We start from the raw sequence: 11934 nt of genomic DNA, 5'->3' as shown, positions 1-11934 counted from the left end.
CTGTGAAGCTCTTTGTAGCAGCTGTTTTTAAAAGGTGCCATGTAAATGTATTATCATTTCTATACCCAGTTGCGGCCGGAAAATAGGAACCAGGAATAAAACAGAACAACGCAGAAGGACAAATGGCTAAAAACAGAACAGAAAGACAAATCGAAATAGAAAGTCATCCGTACATAACTGGTAGGACAGGTCTGGAGTTTTTAGGAATTCTATTCAAGAAGAAGCATGAGGAAACTGTGCAGAACACTGGGGACCAACATGTGACCGTGTCCGAACTCATAACCCGTCAAACAACTTCAGACAAAGGAAGCTAATCCAACGATTAAAATCTAAAATCAAACCTGTTCTTTACTTTCCACTCAGTCCTTTAGTCAGGAGGAGTGCCCGGAGAAATAAAGTTTAGTGGATGATGAAGCTGAATGTAAGATTATGTTGCATTTGCTTACCTCACGTTTACACCAATTACCAGTTTTGTTTTCTTTCTCAATTTAATTCATCCATCCATCGTCTCCCACTTACCTGAGATGAGGTCGCGGAGGTAGCTGGGTAAGTATTCCAGACATCCCATTCCCCGGCCGTGCTTTCCTGCTCTTCCTGGTTCGGCGTTCCCAGGTCTGATGGGATATGTAGTCCGGTCAGCTTGTTCGGGGTCTACCCCTGGGTCTCCTCCCAGAAGGCATCCTGGAGGATCCTGTTAAGATGCCTGAACCAACTCAACTGTCCCTCCTCAAAGTGAAGGGGCAGCGGCAGCTTGTAGTCACGATCTCGCTACTGTGTTTGTACTTATATTAATTTATGTTTGATTAATCAATTAAGAATTAAATTAATAACCAATCAAGAAAGAATCTACAAGTTTGGCTCTTAGATAATTCATTTATTTCATTTACACTGAGATTCTGTGTCGTACAGTGTAACGAGGCACAAACACATACACATATTTGCCTTGGTGCCTTTTTTCTTAAACAACGGAAGTGTTTTGAGGGTTAAAAGAAACATAACTTTGTGTCTAAAAAATTCAGAGATTTGAAGACTAATCTACAATTTCAATCCTCGTACTTTCTTGCCCGTTATAAACTGCTTCATGAACGATGATCCCGTTACCAAAACGATGAAGCTGGGACTTCCTGCCTTCACAAAAAACCTGTAAACAGAACGGATAAGACTGTGAAAACAACATTGAGAGTGTGAAGGAAGTTTCCTGATACAAGCGAACACCACACACACAGCAAACTGTAAAGTCTGCTAATCTTTAGGTTACTGCAAAGACAAAGGCCCCAAAGTTACAGAGGTGAATAAGTAGAGTCCCTTTAAATTAAGGCTACAGCCACATTACTACGTTTTCTTTGGAAACACATCAACCATGTGACGGATACGCCTGACCCCCCCCCCCCACTCAGGTGTCACTCAAACTACAAACACACATCGTCTCAGTGGATTTACCTTTTATGCTGCAACACTGTTAACAGTGGCGTCTCTGGGTTTACTTGGTAAAGTGTCTCCTTCTCTTCATCTTCAAAGTACAGCTAGAAAGTGAAGAGAATTAGAATGAATATTGATTATTTAATTTAATTTATTGACATAACAGCCCCCTCTTTTGGTCATTGGACTATTTATTGCTGTTCATTACTTGTAAATATAAGAAAACAGTAGATGAACTATTAATCTCCATGGTGAAAAAAGGTGGAATATGGAGAAACAAAGCAGTCCTGTTATTGTTGACAAGAAAAAGAGAAACATTTAAGAAACAAAACAATATTATTGCCACTGTATCTTTAATTATTCATTATGATGGTTTGAAATATTGCTGTTATTTCTAGTGCTGAAAAGAAACAAGGAAAGAACTGAATTGTATGTTACGTGCAGCGACACTGCTCTGTGATGCCAGAAATACAAACCTGCAGATTTTGCGGGAGGTATTTTCTGTCCACATCCCAGGGGGGGAGTTCTTCTCCAAACATGACGGTCAAGTGATCAACGATACTGTTGAAAGGTCAAAGCAAATAAAAACAATTCAGTACATTTTGCCGTCTGCGCCAAGGAGGTTATGTTTATCTCAGCAAGATTATTCAAAAACTACCCAAACCGATTTTCATGACATTTTGTTGAGAGGTGGGACGTGAGTGAGGAGAGAAGCATTACAATGTGGAGCAGGTCTGGATAAACGGGCCGATCCAGGATTTACACTTTCAAACTGGGCGAGATAGAGAGTTAGCCTTGGCAGAGGGCTGCGTTCCCTCCTTGTCTTTTCAATTCAATAAACTAAACTCATCACTAAATAATGTAGTTTTAATATATTTGATTCATATAAATTTGTGTATCTTGGATATTAGAATAAAGTTATGGCACACGTGACAATTACAATACAATAGTAGCACAAGTAGAGAGGAGACAGTAATGTAAGTTACATAGCAACATCCACCTAAATAAAAAAAAACTAAATAAATAATATATAGTAGGAATTGACTCCCACTGCATATTAAAAAATGAAATTATTTTTAATTAATCTTAACATTGTCTTTTCTTTCGATTGATTAACATTGCTTTGTCAAATTTTTAAATATTTCTTGTTTTAACAAACTTACCCATTCAATATGTTCTGTTTTCAGGAATTTATTGTTCTATTTTAACTCTGTTTTCTTGAAAAGAAAGTTTAGCTACATTTTCTGTTATAAAAACTTTTGTTTCGTTATTATGAAGTTTGATTACATTAGCTAATTTTTTGTAGTTTTACAATAAGACTGATCTGATCCATTTATTATAAAAAATCTAGACACTAAAAACATTGCAGAATGAAAATATATTTTACCAGCTGGGCCCAATAAATTCAGGTAGAACTTGTTTCATATCATCAGCACAGAAATATCAAAATCCAGTCGGGACGAGGACAAAAACTGAAGGAGAGGATCTTTTACCAGCTGCTCTCGCAGAAAGCCGAGATGAAGTCGGTCTGCTGGTGTTCAGGATACAGGAAGAGGACGGGCCAGTGCAGGGAGCCCTGCTCGTCCTGGAACACGTGATGGCCCGTGGCCTCCTGGGAGCTGAGGCCGTCAAGACTCAGCTGTGACATCACTGCAGGGGAGCCTTGATCCTCACGCTCATCTTTGGGACCGCACCGCTTCGCAGACTGGAGAAGCTTGATGCCGCGATCCTGCAGAAAGCACAAAAATATGCAACCGACTCTTATATCTAGATCTGGCACCAAAAAACGTTATTTGAGGCAGAAGAAGTCTCAGCTTTGACTGATTGTTTCAGGTGTAATAAATTATCCAATGTTCCACAAGACGCTTCATTATCGATCAAAAGTGAACCTTATTCATTTATCTTAAATAGTCACATTAAATAAATACACATTTTCAAATAGTTCTGGTTCTCAAAACGTAATTACTCTGATCAGAGGCTGAGGTAGGAGTGAAAGGATGAATGGAGATCAGGTTTCTAGTTAACATACCTTTATAGCTGCCAGAAGAGCTTGTTTCTCGCCATGCAACTTCTTCTCTTTCACCTTGGCCTTCCTGGCATCTCTCTCTACTGCCCTCTAGTGAAGCACATGAACAAGGCTTTGTGTGAGACGGAGATCAGAGTCAGAATAAATAAAACAGCCTCCCCTCCGAACTCCGCAGTGACTGTACCCTGTGTTTATCTGCGGCAGCTCTCAGCTCCTGAAGTTTCTTGTCGGTGGGATGAACTTTCAGCCCCTCGTCGCACCACTGGACGGCCTCTGAAAAGTTGCGCAGCTCTACGCAACACTGGGCTCCTGCATAAACACATGCAGATATTACGTTCTAACAGTTTGTTATGATCAACATGTCCTCGCCCTCCCCCTTCCAAACATGAAAGAGAACCCGTGGAAACCTTCAGTCGTCATAAAAACTCAAAAAGTGTTTGAGTAGTTGAGCTGATTTCGAGAAATTAAACTTTCCTTTAGACCACGCGCCAAACTTGTGTACATGTGTGACACACCTCTGATCAAGGCTTTCAGATGGTCTGGTGAGATCTTCTTTGCAGCTGCAGCATCGTTCAGGGCAGAGCGCATGTTACCTGCAAGAAATGAAAAGACAATAAGATGCATAACAAACCCATGTCCCTGATGCTAGAGATAAAAACAGCTGTGACTGTAAGTGTATGGTGAATAAATAATAAACCCCCACCCAGATAAAAGTGTGCTGCAGCACGGTTGGTGTGAAGAACCGTGCTGAGCTCCTGGTCCCCACACTTCTTCTGCAGACCGGCTGTATACGCCAGTATGGCCTTCTTATAGTTCTTCTCCTTGAAGAACTCGTTTCCCTCGTTTTTTCAGAGATTGCGCTTGTTCTGGGGAGAAATGAACTCGGCCATTAGAGAGTTTTCAGTGAACACGGCTGCAGGAGCTTAAAGCTACGGGGGAGCATTAGAGACAGATTTATTAAAAGAAGGACAAAGTGAAACTGGACCAAAGGAAACAAGAATAAGGTGAAAATGTCCAAAACAATAATAGACACCATGTGTTACGTTTTGTTTGTATGACAACTGCTGTACAAACACAAACACATTGATTGATTGACATTTTTAAAATAGTATATTTCAACTTTATCCCTGACATTTAAACTCTATTCAAGAGAAACCTCCTCTGATTTGATTCCACTCTATTCTCTTCATTTGAGGGTTAAGGGAAGAGGATGTCACACCCTGTTAAAGCCCTATGAGACAAACTGTGATTTGTGAATATGGGCTGTACAAATAAAATTTGATTGATTGATTGATTGATTCTTCTAGCAAAGGGAAGTGTTCCTGCTGTGTGTATCCCTGCAGATCTTCCGCTCACCCTCTGGAGACCTGTCCTCGCTGTGGATGATGGACTGGATACTGGCCAGTTCCGGGTAATTCTGTGGGTCGATCTCATCGGGCACTGATTTCATGAACATGGGAATTTTGTCAAACTCCTGGAGGAGACAGACACTGAGATGAACACACACATACACACACACAAATGTAGCCTCGTAGCTAACAACAACACGGACATGCTAACTGGGAGTGTTACCTCTTCCCAGTTGTCTTTGCTGAAGGCGTTTTTATATTCCATGGTCTTGAATTTCTCCATGAACTCGTCCATGTCGTCGTCGCTTTCACATTGTTTAGCTGAAGACGCCATTTTTCCCGTCAACGTCTGTTTTTTCTAAACACAGGTTTGTTTGGTTCTTTACGGTTTTTAAATGAACCGTGACGTGATGTCTCTGCCTCTCACCCACCGTGTGTAATGGTTCTATCGTGTTACTGGTGAGAGCCGCTTGTTTACACATGGGTTCTACTGGTGCTTCACACACGACCGTCCGTGAGGAAACTGTGACTAAAACATCGGTTCCACTTCCTCCTCGACGAAAGTTGAAAATACAAAATAATAATTTAATTTGTTTGTTTATTTGATGTTGACATTTCTCATTAATCAACAAGCAAAATACTTAAATGAGTCAGGGTCAGTTATATAATAATAATAATAAAACGAGCTGTATTCATATAGCACCTTTAGGAACACAGATATATGTTTATAAGTTAAAAGATTAAGAGTTAAAAATGTAATAAATAAAGTAAATTACCCTTTTCACATTTATTTCATTTGATAAGAACAGTGTTTATTGATCAACACACAAAACTCTCTAAATGAGCCCGAGTTCGCTATAGAAGCTAATTTTTATGTTTTCTGTTGTATTTGTAATCTGTTGTCATATACAATTACCCAACAGAAAATAATGTGATAGATATTTTTACCATTAAAAATTCTGCTTATCAGTGTTGATGAATACTATGAGAATGTATAGATCATAGACATTGGTGCACAGGTACAGTAGTAAATGAGATTGCGAACACGGCGGATCTCAGACATTAGTACACTACTTGTACTGTAGCAGTTAATCAATTACTTTTTTGTTTTCTATTATTTATATAATGTAGTTTTAGGCACGTTAGAAATTTTCAGATTTTAATTCTTCTTCCACCAATGACAATCCTCCTACTTTTGAAGATGAACTGTTGGAATGAACATTCTGACGTGATTGCACTTTACTACACGACTTTTAAATTGAACTAAATTCAAAAGCGAAGACTTGTACTTCATCTCCTTATTTGACGGCTACACGTTGATATTTTTCACATTCATTGGTTCATGAAAATGTGACGTGTTGTTACCATTTCCCTTGTGATGAGGTATTTACTGCAACTTCTACTTACGGTCAATAAAGGACCTGAGAGCTTCTTCCATTAATGGAAATATGTAGTTTGATTTTGTGCATTTAATTGTCTTTCCTGACATGGTTGTATTTACAGCATTGATTTGTACAATTGCTACATTTGTATATCATATTATATTAAAACACATAGCAAATTATCATAATTTCTGTCCACATCTTGTGTTTTTATTGGCAAAAGAACATGAAAAGCCAAGAAGGAAAGCAAAACTCAGACTTTCTTAAATCATGGTAACCAGATGCAAATTCATATCATATCATTACAAAGCTTATATTGTGACATTGACTTATTTGCCAATCAGCAATGTCAATAAGTATTATAGGTTTTAAACTTTGTGAAATCACCCTCCAGTCCAACACATACAATGTACCTTTTCTTTTTCCCCCTCCAGCTCATTGGTAGAAATACACACAATAAAAACATTTATTTCCACGTGATTCATACAGTTTCCACTCTTCCCAGTAGATCTAACAGACCGTCTTTACTGAGAAAAATCGTCTCACCTGTCTGCTGACAGATCACCTCAAACCTGGGAGTGTCCTCTAATGCGCCCTGCCCGACTACAATAACATATGGGTAGCCCAGTCTGTTGGCGTCCTTCAGCCTCTTTCCAATAGTCATTTGTGTACGGTCATCAAGAACCACTTCACCTCTCAAACGTGGCAAAGCCTCTCCCAAAGCGTGAACCAGTTCATTAGCTAAGAGAGCCACCTCGTCCACTTTACTGCCTTTCTTTGGAGGTAGAACACAGACCTGGTAAGGGGCGAGGAGCCCCGGCCAGCGGATCCCCTCCTCTGTTGACATCACCTCAATGGCTGCAGCGAGAATACGGGTTACTCCAAGACCAAAGCAGCCCATTTCAGCGACACTGGGCTTGTTCTGGGCGTTGCTGAAGGTGGCATTGAATAATTGAGAGTATTTTTTCCCCAGGTAAAAGGTGTGGCCGACCTCTATACCCTTCGACTCTACCAGAGTGCCAGTTTTACACTGTGGGCAGTCAGTTCCGTCTGATGACAGGGTCTCCACATTAGCAGAGAAGGAGCAGTTCCCACAGACTAGAAGCCGGTCCTCGCCGATGTCTGCCGGCAGCTGGAACTCATGGGAGAGTTTACCGCCGATATTTCCTGTGTCCGCCTGCACCTGAACACAACGCAGGCCCAGCCGGGAAAAGAGCCGGGTGTATGCTTGGCACACAGACTCGTAGGTCTGGTACGCAGCTTCTTCACTCACATCGAATGAGTACATGTCCTTCATGTAGAACTCCCTCCCTCGAAGAAGACCAAACTTTGGCTTCGGCTCATCCCTGAATTTGCGGGTAATCTGTTATATACAAAAAAAACAATCCAGATGTTTAAGTACAGCCTACTGACACAAACACTCTGGAGATAATAAGAGGATGAAAGCTCACCTGGTAAAGGAGCAAAGGGAGCTGTCTGTAGGAGAGAGTTGCCTGGTGAGCAACCAGAGTCGTCACCGCCTCCTCATGCGTGGGACCCAAGCAGTAGTCGCCTCCATGACGATCTTTCAGACGGAACAGCTCCTTTCCCATCAAGTCCCAGCGCTCACTGGTTTTCCAGAGATCAGCCGAGCACAGACTGGGCATGTCCATCTTCTGTCCACCGATCCCCTGCATCTCTTGGTCAATCACTCTCACCTGTTCAACAAAGACAGAAGGTTTCACATTATATACAACCAAAATGGAAATATATACACAATCCCTGAATCCCCCCAAAACATTTTCCTGCAACACAAAGCTATTTTTTAGATATTGTTTTAATTTGTTCTTTATGTTTTCTAATGAATTATAGTAGGAACCTAATTCCTTAGGCCACTAAAAATTCTGATAAATTAATATGAGGATGCAAATTACTCTTTACTGTTCACAACTTGGAGACAAATTGTTACAAAACGGCCTTACGCAGACAATTGCTTTGTTTTAAAGGGTCAACAGTTTGGGAAACCCTACTCTTATTTATAGTAATGGATATTGTGAGGTCTTAAATAGAAATTAGGTATCATATATTAATGATTTATTTCGATTTTTTTGCTAGAGTAGCTGCTGGTCTTTCAATTCATCTTATTTTATACTTTCCATTAGGATTAATAAAGTTCTATCTTACACATCTTATTTTAACTGAGCAACAATTAAAGACATTATTATCAAGTTCTAATAAAAGATGGGAATATGTCAAAATCTGATTCACAAAAGTAACAGTATAGAATAGAAATTATACCAGAAGAGAAAAGATATGATTCATAATTCGATTAATTTGTGTATTTTCTCTTTTTCACCACTCTCGTCTTGCGGGGTCTCGTATTCATGTCAGAAGCTCTTTCATGAACCATCTTTGTCAACATGGAACCTCAAGATGACCCAGGGTAGTTTTCTATATTCCCTTCATTCCTCTAACGAAATGTACACGTTGTCTCACCAGCTTCTCCATGGAGCGAACAGTGGCAGGGAGGTAGTAGTAACACCCTGGGTTGGACGCGTGGATGAGCCCCGCCTGCTGCATGAGCCTCTGGCTCTTACAAGTCATGTCTCTTGGCAGCCGGCTGTCCTGCCCCACATCGCGCAGGTTTGATGGCTGGTAGAGGCGTGACACCAGGAGTGGGGGTCTGGTGTGTCCGTACCGAGCGGAGGCAGGAGTGGTGTTGTGTTCAGCACAGTCTGAGTGATTCCTCCTCGGAAGGATTAAGGTCCTGCGGAGGCGTTGGAACACCCTTGGGCACAACTGGTGCAAGACAGGCTCCATGACAGGTCCAACTGTGCTGCAGAGATGAGGTGAGACAAGAGGTCACCAGGAAGAAGCTCAGAGGGCACAACGCTCACATACCAAGACTAACACACTGACTGTTAGAGAAAGTGACAAAGAAATGACTGGATCTGCCTCTTTATCCAGATCTACTCCCAAACCTAATGGGTTCTTCCTTGGATCAGGCCTCACTCCTCTAAAAAGCTGCATGTATTTACTTATAATGGAGTATATTCTTATTAGGGTGTAACTTTACCCAAAGTGAAGGTTCTGACATCATCTTTACAACTGAGACAAACATATATATATTATCTAAACAAACATATATATTATGTAAGTGATGACTTGACTTGACTTGAATTTAGTCTCTGTATATAACTGAAGTCAAGGTCAATACAAGTTCCTCTCAGGCAGCATGTGGTTTGTTTAGCTAGCTTAGCTTAGCTTAGCTTCCTCAGTTAGCACACAACAAATCAGTGAGACTCACCTCACGGCCGATAACTCGCGTCTGTTGTTCCCAGAATGTTATAGAATATAATGAAGGTAAACGAGTTAAAAGTGTCATTTAAAGAAAGTGATAAACATGGAGGGTCCCTGCTCCATGTTGCACTGTCTCCTTCCACACGCTCAATATACTGGTCGCTTCAAGCTCACACCGCCACCTGCAGGAGCGGAGGAGCGGAGCAGTTTTTACCATAACTGTTCAAATATGAGATTAAATTTTACTCTGTTTATTTGCATTTACTGAAAACTACAAATTAAGTTCGTTAGTTTTTTTTTAAGAAATACAGAAACCTTGATGATTCTCAGGGAGGTTCTGTGTTGATGAGGAGCATCTGGATTCCCTCTGATCAGGTGGGTTTAGAGAGAAGAACCAAGATAAACCAACTCTAATGAGAGACAATGATGTCTTCAACCTTTTTATTTTAAGAATAAACGCAGCTCGTTCTTTGGATTAGATTCTTGAGATTATGCTGTAATGTTGGGGAGAATTTTTAATTTTTTTTAGAATAAAGATGTTTGACAGTTTTACTTTTATAGATTTTCAACAGGAGGATGGTTTTTCTATAGCAAAGTGACGCTCACATGAATATAAGAAGAAATTAAGTGTTGCTTTATTTATCTACTCATATTAGTATGTGTATGTGTGTGTTTCTACTGTTATTCCATTCAGCGAGAACATACTTCTACAATTTCTTCAGCAGGTGGCGCTATAGAGTCATAAAGGCATTTTCCATGTCCTCTCCCAGGTAAGATATATTGGCAAATTCAAGCTTTAAAGAATGTAACAGCTACCAACCTTCTAATACTCAAAAAAATATATTTCTATCTTTAATTATTTCAAATGTTGAGAAAATAAAGGAAAAATATAGATTTTTTTGTAATCATATTTTTGTATTCAAACTTGTAGACATGTTAATATTCGACTCGATGACAATAAATCCTTACTTGTGATTTGTGCAGACACTGCACCTCCCACAATGCAACAGGTGCGTTGAGGCCTAGAAACGCATCATTAAAGCAGAGAGAATGTTCTCGAGAGGCGTTTTGATCGAAGTAATCGTTTCCATTTAAGTCCAAATCAGTCGTATAAGGTCATCTACTGTCAATTCTGGGTTGAAAACAGGATGCATTTATTGTGAAAAGGAAAAGGCCGACGCAGTGGAGAGGAAAAAGGATGAAGGTTCAGTTCAATGGCCTGAAAACACATTTAATGAGCCATTTTGTGTTGGTATCACGCCCCCTCACATGTATTCACATCCCTGTCACATAAAACTTCTACAAAATGTTACACAACCACATTTGCTCCAATAATGACAGAAAAAGGAAGATAATACGTACTTTTCAGTTACTGCATCTATCTATAAGATATTTGAAATTACTGATTGACCCTAAAGTATTCAGATCCTTAACTGAAGTAAATGTACCAATACTACAAGGTGAAAATACTCCATTACAAGTAAAATCCCTCAGCTGCAGGTAAAATCCTTGATACTCTCATTTGGTAGAATTGATGAGTTTTTATTGAACGCACTGTCACTATCATACATAACCTTTGCCTTATCTTGACATTATACTGTACTGCAGCCTGCGTTAGTGCACTTTTGGAGCTTTATAGCATTTTATGCCGCAATTTAAGCCTTTATTCCCTCAGTCAGTCAATGACATGCAGACACCTGATGGTCAGCTCACATGGCAAACACAGCTGAGTGTCCCTGTGTCTCTCAGGTGGACGCTGTGGAGGACAGCATGCAGGTCTGCAGGTTTTCAGACTGAAGACCCACACACTCACATGTTTCTGAGCCAATTAGGTTAGTCTTATCCATTTATATTTGGCGACTGACTGTCTCCACGAGATACAAACAATCTCATTGGGACAGATTTGATCTGCAAATGTTATAGGATTATGCGTTTTATTATATGAAGATTGTAAATGTACAGTGTACACAGATACAAAAACTGATAAAAACATTGGGGTCTCAGACATTTGGACCACACTGTATGTCCATTACCTGCAGGTTTGCTCTCAGAGGTGGGGGGGGGACACTGGTGGCAGAAAGACGCTCAGATCTTCTACCCAGGTAAGGGACGGATGGATTGAATTCACTAATCCTATAACTTGCAGTAGACGTCAACACCAATTCACACATGATTGTCAATAAATAAGAGAGAACCATATATACAGGACAAAAACCAATACACATAAAGACAGAGCCATCGTTTTGAAAGTGTCATGAAATATCAAAACATTGTTAAAATGTTTCTTCAATATCCAGGTAACCTTCGAAAAACGACTTGTTATAAAAACGACTTGTTATAAAAACGACTTGTTATAAAAAGCCAAGTATCTATAATAGTGTGTTACTTGCCACACAATCTACAGCCTCTCTAAAAATAAATGCTTTCTGAAAAAAAATATGAAGAAGATTTAAAAGAAGAATATAGTTTTCAGCCAAGA

General features: G+C 39.9%; 2 protein-coding genes across 5 annotated transcripts; both read right to left on the bottom strand.

Moving 5' to 3' along the window:
• Positions 1-853: 853 nt before the first annotated feature.
• ttc4 (tetratricopeptide repeat domain 4) lies at positions 854-5311 on the bottom strand. The gene is given in 11 exon segments (XM_034584113.1): positions 854-1141; positions 1441-1523; positions 1896-1980; positions 2913-3148; positions 3449-3535; positions 3630-3754; positions 3961-4038; positions 4149-4293; positions 4295-4311; positions 4802-4919; positions 5018-5311. Coding segments are annotated over 11 exon segments (1191 nt in total). The 5' UTR covers positions 5129-5311; the 3' UTR covers positions 854-1035.
• Positions 5312-6235: 924 nt separating this feature from the next.
• pars2 (prolyl-tRNA synthetase 2, mitochondrial) lies at positions 6236-9622 on the bottom strand. Of its 4 annotated transcripts, none has more exons than XM_034584109.1 (4): positions 9458-9622; positions 8652-8997; positions 7628-7873; positions 6236-7539 (listed from the first exon to the last, which is right to left on the bottom strand). In XM_034584109.1, the coding sequence occupies exons 1-4, from the start codon at positions 9538-9540 to the stop codon at positions 6658-6660; spliced, it is 1557 nt and encodes a 518-aa protein (XP_034440000.1). In that variant the 5' UTR covers positions 9541-9622; the 3' UTR covers positions 6236-6657. The 4 variants fall into 4 exon arrangements, with proteins under 4 accessions (XP_034440000.1, XP_034439999.1, XP_034440002.1 ...); XM_034584108.1 differs by having other exon boundaries at positions 8652-9002; positions 9463-9622; XM_034584111.1 differs by having other exon boundaries at positions 9463-9622.
• Between the last annotated feature and the right edge of the window lie 2312 nt (positions 9623-11934).

Source organism: Hippoglossus hippoglossus, chromosome 4, assembly GCF_009819705.1.
Source record: "Hippoglossus hippoglossus isolate fHipHip1 chromosome 4, fHipHip1.pri, whole genome shotgun sequence".
Lineage (NCBI taxonomy): Eukaryota > Metazoa > Chordata > Actinopteri > Pleuronectiformes > Pleuronectidae > Hippoglossus > Hippoglossus hippoglossus.
The sequence above is the reverse complement of the archived record's forward strand: the minus strand, read 5'-3'. Positions and strand labels throughout refer to the sequence as shown.